We start from the raw sequence: 22,326 nt of genomic DNA, 5'->3' as shown, positions 1-22,326 counted from the left end.
CTCATTGGAATTCAAATGCATGTTTTACTATACCAATAACTAATCTTCGTATCTTCCTTTTATAGTGAATTGGGGTACCTGACGTCTTTTGGTCATACATTCTGTCTGTTATTTTAAGTAAATGATCACACAGTCCATACTACACAAGGGATTTTTAGAACACCTTGAGTTCCCTTCATCAATGGACTTTCAAAGATACAAAAGTTGATGAAACTGTATAATTTGCCTCAATACACTTACAAATTATGAAAGCATATGCCTCAAAAAGTCGATTAAAATATCATTGGCTAATTCATTTAAGTATTCTAAAGGCAATAAACTAACGGTTTTGATGTTTATCCCACTTCTCAGTTCTTTAGAATATATAACATTATTCAGAGCATAATTTGTGATCGAACTTTATCCGTGCATACCTTTATCCGGTTTTATAATAATAATTTTCTTTTTGGACAACCTATGTCATATAAAAGGGTAAACCAGAAATTCTAATAAAACACATATTTAATCATGGAAACATTTAAAATCTTACGTAGCACATACAAATTTGATATATCACAAATTTGTGATTTTTATACTCGTAATTAATAGAAAATTAATACTTTCTGATAACATCCATTCAACTTATACAATGCTGGAAATAAAGATATAAAACGTCAACAAAATCCTTTTCCAAAGTCGTCACGGACACATAAGAGCCGGATGCATGTCTTAATTTTGGCACAATGCCAAATTACAACAAGAGGTATAATGATAATACATAGCAACAGGAACAACAACAAAAGCTTGCCTCTGGGCATGTATCTTAAAGCTATGGGCTCAGAATGATCTTACTTAGGCTATATCTCCAGTGGTACATTAATATATACTTATGATTTTACAGACACTACAGAAGCTCCTCAACTTACAGACATTCGGAGATACAAACAGAAATCCAATTGATATAGATGTCAGACTTTGTATAAAAAGTTCATAACGATATACTGTACATAAACAATGTTATCTAGTTTAAAGTAGTAAGCAAGACAGCATTTTCAATAGGAAACGGGACTATTTGTTGACTATGTAGGTATATGAGGTAGGTAAAGCCCACCCTAGTCCAAAATGTGATATTACTTGACTTACAAACAAATTCGACTTACGAACCATTCCAACTGACAAAGAGTTCGACTCGCAAACAGCTTCTTGGAACCAATTAAGTTTGTAAGTTGAGGGTCTTCTATATTACGTCACAGAACATTACTTTTTTAATCCAAGGAAGGAATCATCATCACAATCTTTATTCGAGAGTTTTAACCATTTCTAACTGTTCCAGAGAAAACATTACTTTGTCAAAAACACCTTACATAAACAGAGAAGCACTTTGTCACATAAAACAAACCACTTATAAACTGTCCTTTGTTCACAAGCCTTCTTCAACTTAGCTAATCCGAAAATATTATTTGTGCTGTGAAATGAAACATCTGTTGATATAAAGAGGATGTTGAGATTTCAAAATTCTATTCCTTTTCAACAGCATTTTGTCCTCCATTCTCTTCATGGGACGAAACCAAAACAAAATCACATCACCTTTGACTTACTTTCTATAATTAAGAGATGTAATGAAAATTGCACTGATTTATAGCTGCATCAAATCATTATAATCCATCTTTTAGAAATAAGAGAATTACTTTTTTTCCTTAGAAATATAGCAGGAATAAATCATTGTTTACAAACAATAGCTTGCAAGTAATTAACCACTATACATAAAGTAATAAGTACCTTACTTCCTTTCCACTAACTCATGAATGTCATGAAAAAATTAAAGTACTGTAAATATAATCTGCTTTGAACTTTTATTATCCTGTAAGTTAAACCTAAATGCAATAGCCTGATATAATACATGTGGTCATGGCAGTTCAGTATGTCTATAATAAAAAATATATCTTACACCCTATGACTAGATGAAGCAGCAGACAGACACTGCAAGAGAGACAGACAATCTATGGTAAAAACAGAAGACTGTCTCTCGTAAAGACAGTTCTCATGTAGCACCAACGTGAAGCAGCTGTTGTACTTGTAACATTTAGCAGAGCGTTACATGCACGTGGTTTTACGTATACATTAGCACATATACCGGCAAATTCGCATATGGTTGTCATGCAACCTGTGATTTTATAAGCCTCACTCTGAAAGACCATGTGGAGTCTGGTATGAGTACAGTGTACACTTAAAATGTTCAAAGTAAAGTCAATGGACCTCTTTCAATCAAGTGCAAAAATATACATCTTTTACGAACAAAAGAAAATCTGCAAGCACTTTTTTTTAACAATGTTATAAGAATAATACAACATTTATTGTTATACAGAACGCTTATATTTCAAAACACAAAATTGTATTTTGAAGCTTAAGTCTTCATGAATTTTGGATCTCTTTCCAAAGCATCTATGCTAGTATCTGATAAGCAGGTAGAGAGAGGTCTCTTTGATGTACTGACAGAACTGTCTTTCGGAATCTCCTCTGAACTTTGCGCTTGGGACAGACTATGTGACGAAAGTTTCTCCACATTTCCATTTAGTTCTGAGTTTTCTGGTTCTAAACTTATATTTGGTGTTGAACTGTTACCATTATTTTCTTGAAAACCATTCAAGCCATAAACCTGCGCATCAGAAGGCTTGGTGAACATGCTTGCTTCATACGGATAGCTGCCACAACCAGTGGAGAGAGTCTGAGTACTCTGTGTTCTGTACTGTGGTTGTGGAGGCTTCATACTATGGCAACTCCAAGAGTTGCTTCTGCATACTCCTGTATCGTCACAGCCTGGGGGAAAGAAATTATAAAAAGGTTAATCAATCCAATGGAACACATAATTTTTCTCAAAGGTAGGCAATACAATTAAAAGATAATAATGCAATAAACTAAAAAATATTTAAAAGGTCAAAGTGAAAATAGCTACAACTGTTCTTACCAGTAACAGTAATGTAGGAAACTTCATTGTTATTCCATTGTGGAGCACTTGCTAAACCCTGGCACGTGTTTTCTGGATTGGAAATCCTTTGACCAATAGGATTGTGGGATGAATCAACAAGGTAGTATACGTCCTTACTCTTGCCATCCCCTTCTTTTCCAAACTCTGCTACACGATACTGCTCACTGGTAAAGAGGGGAATTGGTATGGCCACAGATAGACTCTTGACAAGAGAGTGTTGGAGGACAGATCCCTTTGCTTCATGCAGTGCTCCCATTGAGAAGGAAGGTTCTTCCACTTTATCTACCAGTGGAGTCTCCACACCTGAATAAGATCCCGTACCTGAATCGCTGTAGTACGACTTGTGAACAGAGGGAGCACGCGTAGTCTTTTCTGTCTCAGGGCGAACTGATACCTCCTCCGGAAATTCTTGGTTAACTGAAATGAAAATGGAAAAATATATATAAAAATGTAAAAAAAATGATGGATGATTTAAGAAACCTAAACTATATTCATATAGTATTGTGTTTCACAATAGTAGCCTATTGACAATTACGCTATATATATACACATATTTTGCTTTTATTACAATCGCCACCTTTACCCTACCATTACTAATTATGATACTCTATCAAATGATTAAAAGATGTGATTTTTGGTGATCAGTCTATCTGTAAAGTCATTCATTCTACCCTGTTTCGAGTAATGTTTACCTGCCTGGTCCTCAGCTGCTGATTCATCTTAATTTGTTGGATATACACTTACTGTCTATTAAATTTCTTATTCCTGATCTGAGTGCAGTGGGTAACCTGAATTATGAAAAATCTTATGTAATATGCATAGGGAACTTACTGAACGATAGTGCCATAATATTTCTGGCACTTTCATTCAGTTAGTACATTTTGCATATTACATAAGATTTTTCATACTTTAGGGTTTGTTGTTGACAGCCATGTCTTTCAGATTAGTTGGATCAGTTCACATTTTTGTGAATACTAAATGTTGAGCAGGTTGACGTAAGTCTAATTTTATAGTCTATTTATGACTGGTCTATTTTAGCTTTATTGCTGATCTTCAAATATTTCATTTTTTATTCATTACTTTTATATAGTTTATTTGCTATTCTCTTATTTTCTTTCATCACTGGTATACTTTCTCTGTTGGTACCTTTGGGCTTGTAGCATTTTGCTTTTGCAACCAGAGATGTGACTTGGCTAGTAATAGTAATAATCTAACCTGTACGTTTCATCTAACCTTTTTCTCAAGTGCAATTGAATAAGTCATTCAATATCACATTCCGAGACATATTATTCCACATGTACCCACATTGAAGTCAAATTAGATAAGCCACATACTAAGCAAGGTTCCAACAAATTGAATGCCCATATTTTTAAAAGAGGGAAAACAGACATTATGAGACATAATGGAAAGTAGATACAGTAAAATACAGATGAAAACAGGGAGACTTGAAACGAAAGTGGAAAGATGAGGCAAAAGAGTTCTTAAAGTTATATTAGTGTAATGCAAGTTCTTAAATGACGAAAGTGGAAAGATGAGGGAAAACACTTCTTAAAGAGAAATAATTTAAACTTTTCTGTGGAGATTCGATCTTTACCTTCTTTGACAGTGGCAATGTGATCCTTAGGAGGGCTCTGCGTGCGTGAGAACTTGCGATTATGCAGCAAAGACGAGATTTGGAAATGCGATCCATCTCCTCTCCTCGACCACCCGCGCCCAATAATAGCACGTCGACAACAGCTCCAGAAACGGGATCTGAAAACCTGAGGAAATAGATTATGATAATTTCGATATATTAAATAGCCGTTGATATTCCACTGCAGGACAATGTCCACAGACATGTCCTTCAACTCCCGTCAGTTTATGGTCTTTCTATGCCAGTCTATTCCCGCATATTTTCTTAGCTTGTCAATGCAACTTCTATTTATTCTTCAGCCTTGGCATTGTTTTACCGTTCTTTTCAGAACAAATATCCTAAAAGGTTGATGAACGGAAAACAAGTATAAGAGAAAAATATCTTATTAAAATACATAGTAAACCTGAAGAAAACGTCAAGTAGGGAGATATAGTTGCGTTTACAGACTCACATTACAAAAAGTAGAAAACAAAAGAGAAGAGAGGGGATAGGTCTTGTTAAATAACTAGTAAAAAGCTGACACATATTGTACATTACAGTATTACAGTAATGTATTGTATTGTTTATTAACTATACTGCAAATACCACATGAGACTTGAGACCACAAACCTCCTCCAACCCTGAGCAATGATCCTCTCTAAATAGTCAGGTTCCAAATCTCATAAAAGTGATTTTTTAATTGGGGGTGGTAGTTTTCCTGCCAAAATTATGAAAATTCATATCTAGGGGTATTTTGATATGATAAATCCATTGCAGCATGGTGCCAAAGCGAGAAATGACCGGAAATGGATCAAAATGGCATCTGTTTCAAGATGGCTGCCATTTCGTGTAATATCTGTATAGATAAACATATTTTGTCAGTTTGACTGAACAAAGTGATCTACACTTAATATGTATACCTCAGTGAGTTCATTTTTAATGATTTAATTGAATGAACACATTCTTGTTGCCTTAAATCCAAGATGGCCGCCAAAACAGAGGGTTTAGACTATCTCTGTAATTTACGGAATTGTCTCCATTGATTGCAATTTTTCACAAATGATATGGAAACATCAGTACTGATTTTGAACAATGTTACACAGATTGCAGCATCACAATTAGTAGTTTTTAATAACATATAGTTATATGTAATGAATATATTTTATTGTAACTGGTACTACTTCACATGGGATACGATATTATGTTGAACTAGGTATCAAAAAGTAGTCTAGCTGCGGGCGGCTAATGCAGGTGCAACTGATGATAAACTTAAACAAAAGTGCACACAGGCTCAAAAGTTAAAACTTAATTCACTTTTAACATAAAACATTTGCTAATTTTTTAAACTGTCCACAACTGCTAAAACAAACTAGACAAAATTATTTATGCATGGCTGGTCTTCTTTGGATCTCTTATGACAAAGGATTGTACATTGAAGTTTAGATTTGAAACAACTGCACTTGTTTGATTGGCAGCCAGTTTTACAATTACATGACACCATTTCAATGACAGCGTCTGGAATGGGATGATTTGTCATCATAACTGGTATCAATTTCTGTTTCTCACTATCTAAGTTGAACCCCACGGAGATCAGAGCATTTGTTTTCATTTCAAGTACAGGCTCAGTAGCATTTTGCCATACATGCGCTTGAAGGAAGGCACGAGAGATGTGCAGCCGAGCTGCATCACTAGTAGGGGGTATTTCTTCTGGGCGATTGGTAGTCAATATACTCTTAACTCGCATGGCGTCCAACGATGATGACTGGTTGTCTTTGTACAATCTGCACATGAAGACTTCAACGTGCTTGTAGTCAATTTCAGATGGGCTTTTAAGGTTAGTATTGTCCAGAAGATTGTGGAAATCCTTAAAAGTATTCCATGCAGTTGATTTGCCAATGCCATATATATAACTCGTGGTATCACATCCAGTTAAAGAGTGAAGAAGGGGGATAGATATAGGATCCATGCCTTGGCTTATGATTCCTTCTACCACAAATTTGATGTCTGTGATCTTTTGTTCTTTTCCAATCTGCTGCTGTAAATACACTTTCCTATTTCCAAAATGTTTGTAGTTGGCAAGAAGAATCACAAATACATCAGTATCCTGTGACACTACCACAATATGTTCCGCGGTTGAATTGACTATGCTTAATACCATACGGGTATCTGCTTCCTCATGGTCAGACTCCATGCTATCTAACTGTATGCCCAAAGAGGATGAACGGACATCCATGGGGTCTTCAAATGCCCCAGAGACAACAATAATCTTATCTTGAGGTGCATTTTTGATGAGAGTATCACCAAGGAGCTGCTGCAGAGCAATCTTGTTATCATTTATGCTCAAAAAGCTTTTGAAGTTGTCACCTTGAGGCAGGTTTACTTCTGGGGAAATTACTTTTGGCACCGCTTTGCGTTTTTGTTTTCTTTTTCCTTGTTTGTCTTTGGATTTAGAGGCCCTAGCACTTCGTGTGTCATCTTTGATGGAAGTTCCATCATAGCGGTCCATCACAATGTCTATCCTTGTGCTTGGAAACTTATATACCCCCTTGCAGTACTCTGTAGCAAATTCTCCGAATGTACTAATCGATTTAGTTGAAACCCTGTAGACATACGCCATCCCATCAACAACATGCTGTGAAGAAGTGAGGTCTATTTGGGGAACAATTTGGGAAGGCTGAACTTTTGCAGTTTCACAAATGTTGTTGACTAGATCTGACTTGTTTCCTTTCCTCATGGTCTTATCTGTATAAAACAGTGCAATGGGGACAGACATCATTTCATGCTTTGCGATATGTTGCAGATCTACTGGCCTTCCAGCTTCATATGCTACACAGAGACGCTGTAGCACACCTCTGTTTGCATTTACAACTTTATTTTGCTGAGAGCCTGTTTGGTCCACTTCAAATAAGTTAGAAAAAGTGGATAACGAAGAAGAGATAAGGAGATCATCTTCAAGTTCTGTACCTTGGCGAGGAATAATAGTTATATCAGGCAAGAGTTTTGTAAGTTTGTACTTAAAGAATGCACGTCTTGATTCATAATAATAAGGTACCACCAAAGACTGTTCATTACATAGGTCTTGAAATCGACTCCAGCATTCAGATACTAAAACTGCTTGACCCCGACACGTGCGCCATTGAATTTCCAGTTTCAGTTGATTGAATATAGCGTTATGAGAAGCTTGGCTTATGCTACTTTCCTCACTGCATACTGTTACACGAGCTCGATTACGTAAACATAGTGAGTGATAAAGGACATCACCAGCTATAGCATCCCGAGCAGATTCCAATCTTGCCATAAGTTCAAAATCACCCATAGCAATGTTTTGTAACTTTTCGTGCATACTGAATGTTCTGGCACATGACAGCTCACCACTTTCTACCCCAGAACAACATAACACACAGTGAGTGCCCTTTATGTAAGTTTTGGCCTGACTTCTAAGGAATACTCTTCCAGAATTATCCAAACCACCCATGTCCATATCAGTAGCGTCTGCATTATCAGAAAAACGGTCGAGTTTAAGTTTGCTCATGAAATTAGGCCTACATTCACGGTGCCATACTAGCTTGGGATGATCAGTTTCCTGAAAGATATCATCTAGTATAGCCAACGCCGCTGTTATGCAGGCTGGCCTCTCTACCTTGTTTTTCCAGAGTTCACATTGTGATTTTATGTCTTGAATATTTGTAACATCAGAAACAGGCTTATTTTTCCTAAACTTTGTCTTTGGGTCCTTCTTATCATTTTGACAAACAAAGCACTTCTGCTCATAATCAAACCGTGCTGGGCGCTTGGCCGATGACGCCATATCCCTAGTTATTATACTTCTACGATGCAGTTATTTCACAACCTATTGCTGAAATGAGAACATATTATTACCCCAAACTATCTATACTAATATAATTTATATGAAAACATCATAAACGTTGTCCTGTAAAATGAATAATCAGTTTGATTTTGTGAATATTTAAACAAAAAATGTAGAAATTCAAAAAATAAAGGGCAATGTTAACGTATACATTTTAGTGGCCATCTTGAATTTAAGACTACACAAATTCATAAAATCAATAAAATTACTTGAAATAGACTCGTTTAGTCCCAAACAGTAAAAACAGATAATTTTGTTCAATGAAATGGACAAAATATTGTTATCTTCGCAGAAATGGTACGAAATGGCGGCCATCTTTAAATGGACGCCATTTTGAGCCATTTCTGTTCATTTTTCGCTTTGGCACCATGTTGCAATGGATTTGTCATGTCAAAATCTCCCAAGATAGAAAATTTCATAATTTTGGCAGAAAAACTACCACCCCAATGGAATTTTTAGTTTTGAACCCTGACTAAAAGATCCTTTACTGCAGAAAGTTATTCTTATCTATAACAAAATGTGATCAATGTGACTACAGCTGTAACTCACTACGTAAAGTGGAAGGCAAAGGGGGGGGGGGGGGGATGATAAGAGCGGATACCGTAAAATTTTCTAAAATGCCAGGAGGTAATTGCACGAATAGCACACATTCTGGATCTAATTTATTAGGGCTTTCACTATAAGATATAAAAGAGGTCCCTCAATTTTTTATCAGGGGTAGCTCAGTGAAAAATAAACGGAATGTAATAAGATAAGCTTCTTCAACGTGATGAATGATTAGAGAATATCAAGGTAAATCTTAAGCTTTCGGAAAACAAATTTTCTAATTTATTTAGAAAATTAACCTCAGATGATAATCGGAAGTATCATACGAAATATGTCTCTGGTTTTTAATTGACATCAAAATTCGTTGCTTTCTCAAAACTTCAGTAAATCAACGTTGAAGAAATAGCTTTATCTATCTCAATAAGTTTATATATATATATATATATATATATATATATATATATATATATATATATATATATATATATATGTATATATACATATATATATATATATATATATATATATATATATATGTATATATATATACATATATATAAAGTATATATATATATATATGTATATATATACAATTTATATATATGTCTATATATGCAGTATATATATATATATATATATATATATATATATATATATATATATATCCCCTTTCTAATTGGGGATACCTTAACGTGGTGAAAGGGTTTGTGTATCGCCGTGATCTGTTGTACTCGTTCAGGACACCCATACTTGGTAGGTTTACTGCGAGCGATTAGACAAAATATTCCCACCATCACCAATCCGTATTGACCAGCGTGGTGAGGAAAAATGGCCAAACTCCTTTGTCCTGCAGTGTACTAGAAACGGCTGCATTTGACGTTGATGTTTATATGAATATATATATATATATATATATATATATATATATATATATATATATATATATATACTGTATATACATATATATATATATATATATATATATATATATATATATATATATATATATATATATATATATGTGTTTTCAAAACTTGATTGCCGACATGTGGAAACCAAGTGACTCAATAAAATAACTGTGCAACGCAAATTAAAATGAATGCTTTAAAAGAACTGAAGCAGAAAATTTCAAGTTTTGCCTGAAAGTGTGTGAATATTCCCTCTTTTCAATCGTCAATCTGAATCTTATTCAATTTGAAAATACTTGCAGATACTTTCTAATCATGAATGATGTCAAGCTTGCAAATTTATCACCTATATTATTTCTAAGTTCCACCTGCCATTGAAATGAACCTCTAATATAACAGTTAATTAATACGTTCTCAATTATCAAAATGAACAAACGAAGGCATACTATCAATAGAATGTACGTATATCTAAAGTTCAGTATGATATTCCAAAACTGGCTAACAACTAACGTTACCTTTTAAACCTCTAACTTAGACAGTCCTCATCCACAATTCACGAAACTTTAATTGCATTCCGTATATTTTCAGGCAGGATTATCAAGGAGATGAATATCCTCACTAATCTTCTGCCAACTCACGTTTTCCAAAATGTTACATATCCCATTTTCGTATAAAAGATCACAGCTGCGAGTTGCAAAATGATGGAGCCTATTAACAAAGCCCTTCAGAGTATTTGAAATTGTAATAGGTTTATTATTTGTTTTTCTTGTTTATAATTCTGAGAAATGATTATAAACCCCTTTAGCTTACACTTTTAGAAAATTTCATTAAAAACAGTAAATGTCTGGCATAATTTTTTCCAGGATGTTTACCGTTTTAAAAAACGGATATATCGACGTAAAGGAATGATATTACGGTCACCCACCCGTAAAAGATGATAAAAAAGTAAGGTAAAATTACGGTCGCCTGGATTTTACTTAAATACGGTTGAGAACAGTATAATTTTACTGAAAATTTTAGATTAAAATTACGTGTATAACATCTTGCTTTTCCAACTAGGGCTATAGCCGAGCTAACAACGACGACAACAACAACAACAATAAGCGTTGAAAAACAAGAAAAATCTTCAACAAAGGCAAAGAGAATTGGACAGGACTCTCGCAAGGCTAACTACCCAGTTTATTCAAACGAACTTTTAGTCAGTTGTTAATCCAAGTTGCTAAGTTTAAAAATATTTTGTTTTCTATTACTTGGTTCGATCATTCATTTCCGTTTGATATTTTATTGATTTTCTACTATTCATTTATAAATTTCTGTTTTTTATGAGTTCAGGATTCCATAATCCTTGATAAGTCAGGATTATCGAGATTTTTATGAACTTGCAAAATAATAAGCTTCATCATTAACAACAACAATTGAAATGAATGCAGCCGTTTCTAGTCCACAGCAGGACAAAGTCCTCAGAGATGTCAATTCATGTCTTGGGTGTGGCCATTTTTCATCACCACGCTGACCAGTGCGGATTGGTGATGGTGGGAAATTTTCGTCTGATTGCTCACAGAAAACCAACCTTGTATGAGTGGGCCCTGACTAGTACAGCTTTGCTGCTCATGGCGATACGCAAACCCTTTCACTACGCTAAGGTATCCCAATTTATCATCATTCAAATCAGACCGTACTGGTTACGTTAAGGTAACTAATATATACAAATGCGTGCATGCAATTATAAGGAAGTAGGAAAAGCTCTATTACTTACCACTCTGCAAATGATGTAAGCGAAAGGATCCACAATCTGGTTAAGAGAGCACAACCGTATGGCCACTAATTCGATGTAATGATCTTCCATGTAGTGAGGCGGCCACGCTTGATTCATCACAAGAATACCCTAATGAGGAGAGATGGAAAATATATAAATATCACATTAACAGAGAACACCAAATTAAACACACAAACATATGTATGTTATTGCCAGACATGCATGCACTAACTTTTGCGTCAAGTGATCTGTTACATTTGAATTGGTCAACATTGTATGGAGGTGTGAGCCTTTTGTTCATGTAAAAGAAATTGATAGGCTTATTCCTTATGTGGTAAAATACCGTGTCTAGGGCAAACCCTGGTTCAGTGATGATTTTAGGCAGTCTTATCTGGAGAAACAGTAGGCTTATTATCTTTAGAAAGTTAAAAGCTCAGATTTGACTACTGATTAATTAGCTTATAAGTTGTCTGCTAATTTTAAATGAGTTGTATATAGTTAGGTAAACATTGTCATTGCAAAGATCTGAATTTTGAGAAACCACTTTACAATCATACTTATGAGTTTTGTTTTAAGTTTAACTTCATCTCCCATAATTTGCAATAGGCAATAATTTTAGCTATATCTATATTAAGGGATCCAGCAACCGCAGATATACATTCAGGAGACGGAATTGATACAAACAGCGTAGTATATCGTGTGTATATTCAACAATCTCTTTTTATAAGCCAAATCAGCTATCATGCTTTTATAATATGAAAAGTAATGGACCGAAAACACTACCCTGAGGAACACCAGATATTATATTCATTTAGTTACTATAGTGCCTATCAACAACTACTCTTTGCAGTATATTACTTAATTTAATTTAACAATGATGCTAAGAAAAGCCCCACGAACTCCCAATTTGTTGAAGTTGAAAACAAGGTCATGTGCTACACCAGCATTACAGGTTTAAAGATCGCTCATGAATGACAGAGGCAATGGACCATGACAATGCCTTAGAGACTAACCATATATTCATAGCCCTAAAGATTAACCATATATACATAGGATCAGCCCCGAAGCACCTCTCCACCCAAGCTATGATCAGAGAGGGTCAGGCAATGACTGCTGATGACTCAGCAGGTAGACCTACTGTATAAGCTCCCCCAAACCCCCATTATTAGCTAACAAGGATGGTGAGGTTGCAGACACTACTAGCAACTATCGAGCTTAAGCGAGACTCGAACCCCAGTTCAGCAGAGCGCTAGGTAGCGAGGTTTCCAGTCGGCTACACATACACACCCAATGAAAATCGTTAGTTCATTTGGTTGCTGCAATCTCTCCATCATTGTGAGCTAAGGATGGGGAGTTTGGGGGAGCCTATAGGTCTATATGCTGAGTCATCAGCAGCCATTGCCTGGCTCTCCTTGATCCTAGCTTGGGTGGAGAGAGGGCTTAGGCGCTGATCATATGTATATATGGTCAGTTTCTATGGCATTGTTCCCCTTGATAGGGCAATGTTGCTGTCCCTTGCCTTTGCCATTCATGAGCGGCCTTTAACATTTTAAGAGACTTACATCAAGTGGTGCCCACGACACGACGAAGATGCCGGTGATGACGGTGAGGACAATGACCATCTGGAGTTCCTGCTCATTTTTCTTCCGGCTGCGATGGGGCTGCCCCATCTCGAACGCCGAGTGCGGTGTTATCCGCATCCTTAGCAGGGATACTGGAGAGAAAGGAGATAGAGGACTTAATAATAATGATAATATGACACATATACAGTTCAAACTTGCAGCGAATGTTTTTTCGTTGAACAGGCTGACATAAGTATCTTTTTATAGTTTATATATGAAAGATCTATTTTAAAGTTGTTACTGTTCTTAAAATGTTTTATTTTAATTGTTCATTACTTTGCCTGTAGTTTATTTATTTGTTTGTTTCCTTTCCTCAGTGGGCTATTTTTCCCTGTTGGAGCCCTTGGGATTATAGCATCCTGTGTTCCAATTAGAGTTGTAGCTTAGCTAGTAATGATAATAATAATAATAATAATAATAATAATAATAATAATAATAATAAAAATAATAATAACAATAATAATAATAATAATAAGGTAACCCAACGATTAAAATATTTATTACTGTATTTCTGATGATGAAGGAAAACTTTACTCTTATTATTTAGTTTAATGACGATCAGAAAAACAGATAAAGAATCCTCGGATATGCGCATAGAAAATTATGGCCACTCAATGACTATATGATGGTTATTAATTACTATTAATGAACAACAGATGGAAATATAATAGTTGATAAAAAAGTGTAACAGGAACAAAATATGTTAAATTTTCAGTTTCACTCATTATAAAACCCCTAAAAAAGATTAATATCTTTCTGAGACAACGACGAAAAATTTTTCATTTAAAAAAAAAAAGAAAAAAAAAATAAAGAAAAAAAAATTACATGAAACGTGCAAACCATTTGCACCCCCTTACACTCCACATTCGTGACAGTTAAGTTGCATGCAAGTCCTTGCAACTTGATACTTTATAATATATATTTTTTTTGTAAGTCATGCACGCACCAGTCTACTTTCACATAATTAAGAGACAAAGGTGAAACAAGTATACTTTAAAATGCAACTAAAAAATTTAAGGTCCCGAATTCCAATTATCTTATTTCATTGTTATTCTGAACATGCAAATATCTAGAAAGAACAAAGGTGAGCGACCATTAACTAACAAGGCTTCCAGACAGTGTAATTCTCCCGTGCTCAAAAATACAACGGTTGTCTGCGAGATTATATAAAGTTTCTCGTGAAAAATGAAATACTCCAGCGTGGAAAAACGATTCTCGCTGTGTGAAATTTATAACACCTCATCTGCATTATGAAATACAGTAATTGTTTGAGGAAAAATCGTTTATCTATATGAAATATGACAATATGTATGTGAAATTAATCAAACAGTTCAGTAAAGTTGACGAAAAAATAGCATATTTTTTTAGAGAAAATGGAATATAATTCTGTGTTAAAATGTATTGCATATATGTACAAAATAGAATTTTTCATATAAAGAAAATGGAATATACTTCTCTGTTGAAAATAGAATGCATCCCTGTACAAAGTAGAAATAATCTGAAATATATAGATATACTATATCCATTCTGAAAAGACATTTTAAGAGTTTCTAAGGATAAAAAGAATATTTCTGTGAGAAAAAGATCTGACAAAAAATTATAAAAACAGGAATTACCACGACTCAAAAAGACATCCAAACAGGACATAACTGTTGAGGGAAAAAAAAAAAAAAAAAAAAAAAAAACTGTCTAATTATATTAATTGTAACTAATGAATAGCGTGATCAGAAAAATGATAATTTGCGTGATAAGTAATATTCTTGGCCACTTAATAGATTTTATCATTTTTTATTGAATAAGAAAATAGAACTTACAAACTAGTGCCCATACATTGTCTACGCTTAAAAATTTGCCGTAAAAGACGCTAAAAATCTGTAAATAAATGTTTCCAGGCATTTAACGTTCTAAAAACGGATATATTGACGTAAATGAGTGATATTACCGTGACCAACCAGTAAAAGATAATAACAAAGTAGGGTAAAATTACGGTCGTCTGTATTTTACTGAAATACGACTGAGAACGGTATATTTTTACGGAGAATTTCCGATTGAAATTACGGGGTTTTAACAGTGTATTCTAGAAAGAAAGCAAGCTAAGGATGAGAAATAAGTATGAATATTCCACAAAGGAAGCGATTGATTTACCCCTTGAAGTATGGAAAATTATGAGACCCGAAAAAAATAATGAAAATATTTACAAAGCTCATCTTCGGAAAGGGCATAACAATCATTCAAAGATCTTGAATTATATGTTTGACATCGTATGATTTCTATTAGAGATAGCATTGGAAGTTATGTGTTTGTTATTCAAATTTCATTGGATTGGATAAACAATTGGTAAAGTAATTGGTAATTAATTTTACTCCCCTCCTCGCCCAGATGGAATGGCTTTATAGTCTAGTTTGATTTTTGCTTTTCAAAAGTCATTAATAATCATTTATCGCTTTAGCATGATGACCCGTCATTAGATTTTATCCGGATTTGAATAAATGACTGATTTTATCAATTGGTATTGAATTAATTTTCATGTTCAGTTTAGCACTGAGATTAATAACTTGATCATTCCCTTTACGTTAATCGGAATGACGATGAAATTTAGTATTGTTTAAATACTAATGCAAAATAACATGAGATCATTTTAAAGCTACCGTTCGTTCGTTCGTTTGTTTAAGAACACTTTGCTTATAATAATAAAGCTACCATCGAGTATAAGTATTTTAGTTGAATTCATGTATAGATTATTCAAGATCTATTTGTAATATTATTTGAAGAAATGAAATATATGAGAAGTTGAAGGGGAAAATGAGAGAAAACTGAAAAAAAAAATACATGTATATGTAGATAAAGAAGAAATAAACTATGTCTATGTAAATAAATAGACAAAGAAAGAAGAAATTATCTATGTATATCTCAATAAATAGATAAAGAAAGAAGAAATAAACTATGTCTGTTGAAATAAATAGATAAATAAAGAATAAGTAATATATTATGTTTAAATAGATAGATAAATAAAGAAGAAATAAACTATTTATATATAAATAAATAGATAAATAAAGAAGAAACAAACTATGTCTATATATGTAAATAGATAAAAAAAATAAACTATTTCTGTTTAAATGAATAGATAGAGAAGAAATAAACTGTCTGTTTAAATAAAGAGATAAATAAAGAAGAAATAAACTATGTCTGTTTAAGAAGAAATAAACTACAGTATGTCTGTTTAATAAATAGATAAATAAAGAAGAGATAAACTATGTCTGTTTAAATAAATAGATAAATAAAGAAGAAATAAACGAACATGAGAAGGACAAAGACATTACTCTAAGCCCGAGACAAGAGGCTTCTATCCAGGGACTTTGCCAAATCTCTCTCGGAAAAGAAGAGAAAACTACCAGACCAAAAGAAGAAAAACCAGACGTTGCAGGGAAATCAAATTTTTAAACTAGCATTTAAGAGATTATATAAGCCTCTTAGAGTATTTCAGTTACAAAATGACAAGCTCAGTGGAATAAAGAAGCTGATGATAATGAATTAAAAGAAATAAATCCAATTTTTTTTTCTCTGTAGGAATATTCTGTACAAAAAGAAAGCAGAACTTCAGTAATTTTAGCAAGAAATAGAAATAGAAACGAAGGAGTGTAAAGAAAAAAAGATATATAATCCTAAGCAGAAGGGAAGATATAGCATTACTAAAATCCCTTTGAAAAAAAAAAAAAAAAAAAACATTCTTGGCCGGTGTATTCCGAGACACTTTATTATTATTATTATTATTATTATTATTATTATTATTATTATTATTATTATTATTATTATTATTATTATTACTAGCTAAGCTACAACCCCAGCTGGAAAAGCAGGATGCTTCTTTAGAGCCCAGGGACCCCAAGAAGGAAAATAGCCCAGTGAGGAAAGGAAACAAGGGAAAAAAATGTTCTTAGAATATATTAAGAACAATAACAACTTTGAAATAAATATCTCCTATATAAACTATATAAACTTAAATAAAGCAAGAGGAAGAGAAATTAGATAGAGTAGTATTACCCGAGTGTACCCTCAAGCAAGAGAACTCTAACCCAAGAGACAGTAAAAGACCATGGTACAGAGGCTATGGCACTACCCAAGACTAGAGAATAATGGTTTGATTTTGAAGTGTCCTTCTACTAGAAGAGTTGCTTACCATAGCTATAGAGTCTTTTCTACCCTTACCCTTAAGAGGAAAGTGGTCACTGAACAATTACAGTGCAGTAGTTAACCCCTTGAGTAAAGAAGATTTGTTTGGTAAGCTCAGTGTTGTCAGGTGTATGAGGACAAAGGAAAATCTGTAAAGAACAGGCCAGACTATTCGGTGTATGTGTAGGGAAAGGAAAAGTGAACCGTAACCAGAGAGAAGGATCCATACCTACGACAGCGATGTTGCAAAAGACGATGATGATGAGATTGCAGACGTTCATGACGCCGAGGGCAGTGGTGAAGGCCTTCTCCAGGATGGACGTCTCGGCGCAGAGATGGATGTTGGTGAAGCACCAAGTTCCAGGGTACTGCAAGTAGAAGTGGCCCACGTTGAAGAGCGGCAGCACGCTGAACATGAAGCAGAATGTCCAGATGCCGCAGAAGACCATTCTGATGGAGAGACAAGGAAGAATCCATTACAATATTGAATAAAAAATTTTCTTTTATTTGGTAGACTTCTTGCATACATGAGGAAATGGAGAATCACAAGTATATGTATACATATGTACACACATTACACACACACACACGCACACACACACATATATATATATATATATAATATGTATATATAATATATATATATTATATATATATATATATATATATATATATATATATAAACTGGAAGGACATGTCTGAGAACTTTGTCCTACAGTGGACTAGTTACAGCCAATGATTATATATATATATATATATATATATATATATATATATATATATATATATATATATATATATACTGTATATGTACAGATAGATAGATAGATAGATAAGTAGATAGATAAATGTGACTTCACAGGCATACACACCTTCAATGTAAATCAGCAATACCCTGCTAAAATCGTAATGCAACCACCTAACACATTGCAGCATAATTTCTGGGTACAAATGATAAATAATCGGACATGCGCTGGCAACATCCTGTCAGAGATCCTTTTCAGTCTAGCGTTTAATTACGTTATTTCGGAAATTACAAAAAACGTTTTCTATGTAGAGTCCGAGGGGATGGGCTTGCCCTGAACAATAGACAAAATTACGGAATAGAAGACGGGAAGAATAACAGTTAAAAAAAATTAATAAAACTGTTTGCCAATCAAGAGAAGTTTAACCTGAATAAACCTCAAGGAACCTGAATGGTATTGTAAAGCCCAAATAAAAAAAAATACTCGAATACTAACTTACTAAAAAACGCATAAAATGTCAAAAAGGGCTAAAAGATAAGGGACCAAAGAATAAAATACATTTACCCACAAGTAATCAAGTAATTAAAAAAAAATTTATTCTCCAAAATGTGAAAACAGAAAAAGACACAGATGGTTATCAAAATGTGAACCAGAAACAAGGTAGAATCAAAATTACGAGAAGTCTATCCAACAAAAAATTACCAGAAGATGACCCCAAGAAAGAATCTAATTTAGAGTTACTAAAAAAGATTCCATTATCCGCCAATAAGACCACTGACAAAAGTAACCCAAATAGACAAAAGAAAGAGACTAAAGTTACTAACAAAAAAAGGGTCCATTATCCAGCAATATAAGACCACTGACGAAAGTAACCTAAATAGGCACAAGAAAGAGACTAAAACTACCAAAAAAAAAAAAAAAAGTCCAATATCCACCAATAGGACCACGGGCGAAAGTAACCCAAATAGACCCAAGAATTAGGCTAAAGTTACCAATAAAAAAAGAATCCATTATCCACCAATAAGACCACCGGCGAAATTAACCCAAATAGACCCAAGAAGGAGAAAACTTTGGGTAAGGGGGAAATTACCTAATAGTGACCCACAGAAAGGAAAAGATTCATTTGCATAAAAGGGCCTTTCCATCACCAAAAAACACACAAGCGCTATCCCGCACCGCCCCCTCGCAAGGCAATTAAGAGCCACCGCCCTATCACCTGGACGGATCCTATACCAAGATCCTACAATCCCAGGCATGACGCACGGACATTTCCAAGGAGATCTCTACAGAGGAACTCGAATTCGCTGTATTGCTTTCGAGAGGAGTGGCGATGAGCGGACATACCTACTAACAATGATATAAAATCTTGTTTCCTACTGTCGTTGGTGACAATATATATGCTCATCTTATATATATATATATATATATATATATATATATATATATATATATATATATATATATACATATATATATATATATATATATATATATATATATATATATATATATATATATATATATATATGTAAAGAAGGGTCTTTGCACGTGTATATTTGTATTACATATACTTTTATTACTGTATTGGGCCGTTTACCATTATAAGTGGACCTCCAAATAGGCTACATAACGCTATAAGATTTATTATTATCATTATTATTATTATTATTATTATTATTATTGTTATTATTATTATTGATATTGGTATTATTATTAATTATTTTTATTATTATTATTATTATTATTACAAGGTACGCTATAACCTTAGTTTGAAAAGCAAGATGCTATAAGCCCAAGGGCTCCAACAGGGAAAAATAGCCCAGTGAGGAAAGGAAAAAAAAGTAATGAATAAACTACAAGAGATGAATAAGCAAACAAAATAAAATATTTCAAGAGCATTAACAACATTATAATAACTCCTTAAAATCACATATGATTTTATCAGACATTTTATTTATTTCTTAGTTTACAGCATGGCGTTTTACTATCAATGTGCTCCACTTTCTGCATCATATTATTATCTGTATATTTTTTCCTTAAAGCATTTTGATATATCATTCCATAAATGCCTTTTACTATTTAATTGACTGTTCTTTTATGTATTTTGTTATTCAACTACCTCTCCTTTACACCCTTTGCAATATAACTATTTCTCTCTTAATAAATTTTCTATTTAATTGCCTCTCAACCATGCAATTTTCATCCTAATTACATCTGCACATGATATAATAATTAGATAACTTCTACATGCATATTGCTAGTTGATTATCTCTCTGTCACGAACTAGGATATTTGCATCAGTTACATCGTAATGGAAAAATGTGCAAATACATTTTTTTTATGAAATTATAAATATGAAAAAGCAATAGTCTCCTCCTACCGCTAACCTCTGGAGAATTGTCTTGGCGTGCCAGGGTCCTTGTGACTCGCATATCTCTAGATCCCAGAACAGATAAGAAAATAGAGTTTACGGTCAACCCTGTTATTGTACAGCTCTCTGAGCTCGGTGGGTTGAGAAATAAATTATTTTTTGAAGCGAGTGCTATTGTTATAGCCACCTACATATCTGAATGCGAAGGGTGATAAATGGAATGATTAGATGTCATTCATTGGAATAATGGAAAGTATTAGGAGGTTTCTAAATATCGTGCAATATTCTCTGCAATGTGACTTACTAAGGGTTGTGCTGTGTTGGTTGAAGGATGTGTGTGAGGTAAACGTACATACATAATACATTCATACACATACTATGTGTGTATATATATATATATATATATATATATATAGATATAGATATAGATATATATATATATATGTATATATATATATATGTACACACACACGCACATATATATATATATATATATATATATATATATATATATATATATATATATATCCCTTTCCGAGTGGGGTACCTTAACGTGGTGAAAGGGTTTGTGTATTGCCATGATCAGCAAAGCTGTACTAGTCAGGGCCACCCATACTAGGTTGCTTTGCTGTGAGCGATCAGACTTGAAATCTCCCTCCAACACCAATACGCAGTGGCCAGCGTGGTGATGAAAATGGCCAAACCCCACCCATGACTAAGGACATGTCTCTGGTCTTTGTCTTGCAGCGGACTAGAAACGGCTGCATTTGTTGTTGTTGTTGTTGTATATGTCTACATAATTTATCTTTATGTGGAAATCCGAGTTATTTTCTTCGGGTAAATGTTGATACTTTAAACATATCCATTATGTTACAGATTTGTTACTAAGAAACTTCCAAACGTAATTAGAAAAAAACATTGCAATATAGCTGATATTCGTACTAAGTAGAAGCCGTGGTTGATTTTTTAAGAGTGAACAAAGGAAACGAAGATGTCAACGCTTTCAAAATCGACAAATCAATATCAGAAGGAGATTAAGATTAACATAACCCCAGTGAGAAGGCTCAAACAAACTAAAGATTTTTGGTTTTATTTCGAATGTTGGTTTTATTGCAAACATTGGTTTTATTTCAAACGTGGGTTTTATATCAAGCATTGCTTTTATTTCAAATGATTGTTTTATTTTAATTTCTGGTTTTATTTGAAAATTATTTGCAGTTCAAACGTTGGTTTTATTTCAAACGTTGATTTCACTTCAAACATGGATTTTATTTCAAACGTTGGTTTTATTTGAAACATTGGTTTCATTTCAAACGGTTTTATTTCCAACGTTGATATTATTTCAATCATTGTTTTTATTTCAAACGTTGGTTTTTTTTTCAAAACATTGGTTTAATTGCAAACAGTTTTATTTCAAATATTGGTTTCATTTCAAACGTTTGTTTGGTTTCAAACATCGGGTTTATTTCAACCATTGGTTTCATTTCAAACATTGGGTTTATTTCAAACATTGGTTTCATTTCAAACGTCGTGAAACAGATAAAATGTAAATTTTCCCTTGCTTAACTTCGCATATCGCTTCGACGCGATATATACTTTACACCCGATTCTCAGCAATTTACGCAAACAAAACTTCCCCATGGATAAAAAAAGGTCAGTTTTAACTTCCCGGCGTTTTCCCCTTGAGTGCCGCGAATAATGAATGAACAGTCGCTCCCAGGAAAGGCACCATTTCCCGGGAAAGGTTTCCCTCCGGTATCAG

General features: G+C 33.7%; 1 protein-coding gene across 2 annotated transcripts in view; it reads right to left on the bottom strand.

Moving 5' to 3' along the window:
• Nucleotides 1-515: 515 nt before the first annotated feature.
• LOC137646118 (prostaglandin E2 receptor EP4 subtype-like) overlaps nt 516-22,326 on the bottom strand; it is a 235,683-nt gene continuing 213,872 nt past the window's right edge. For both annotated transcript variants that reach the window (XM_068379320.1, XM_068379321.1), the window contains 6 exons: nt 17,677-17,897; nt 13,218-13,369; nt 11,656-11,784; nt 4,560-4,725; nt 2,945-3,382; nt 516-2,796 (listed from right to left, as the gene is read on the bottom strand). In XM_068379320.1, the coding sequence (XP_068235421.1) occupies nt 2,384-2,796; nt 2,945-3,382; nt 4,560-4,725; nt 11,656-11,784; nt 13,218-13,369; nt 17,677-17,897 (1,519 nt within the window). In that variant the 3' untranslated portion in view covers nt 516-2,383. The remainder of the gene's footprint in view (nt 2,797-2,944; nt 3,383-4,559; nt 4,726-11,655; nt 11,785-13,217; nt 13,370-17,676; nt 17,898-22,326) is intronic.

Source organism: Palaemon carinicauda, chromosome 8 (genome assembly GCF_036898095.1).
Source record: "Palaemon carinicauda isolate YSFRI2023 chromosome 8, ASM3689809v2, whole genome shotgun sequence".
NCBI classification, from domain to species: domain Eukaryota; kingdom Metazoa; phylum Arthropoda; class Malacostraca; order Decapoda; family Palaemonidae; genus Palaemon; species Palaemon carinicauda.
This window is presented reverse-complemented; position numbering and strand designations above follow the sequence as displayed.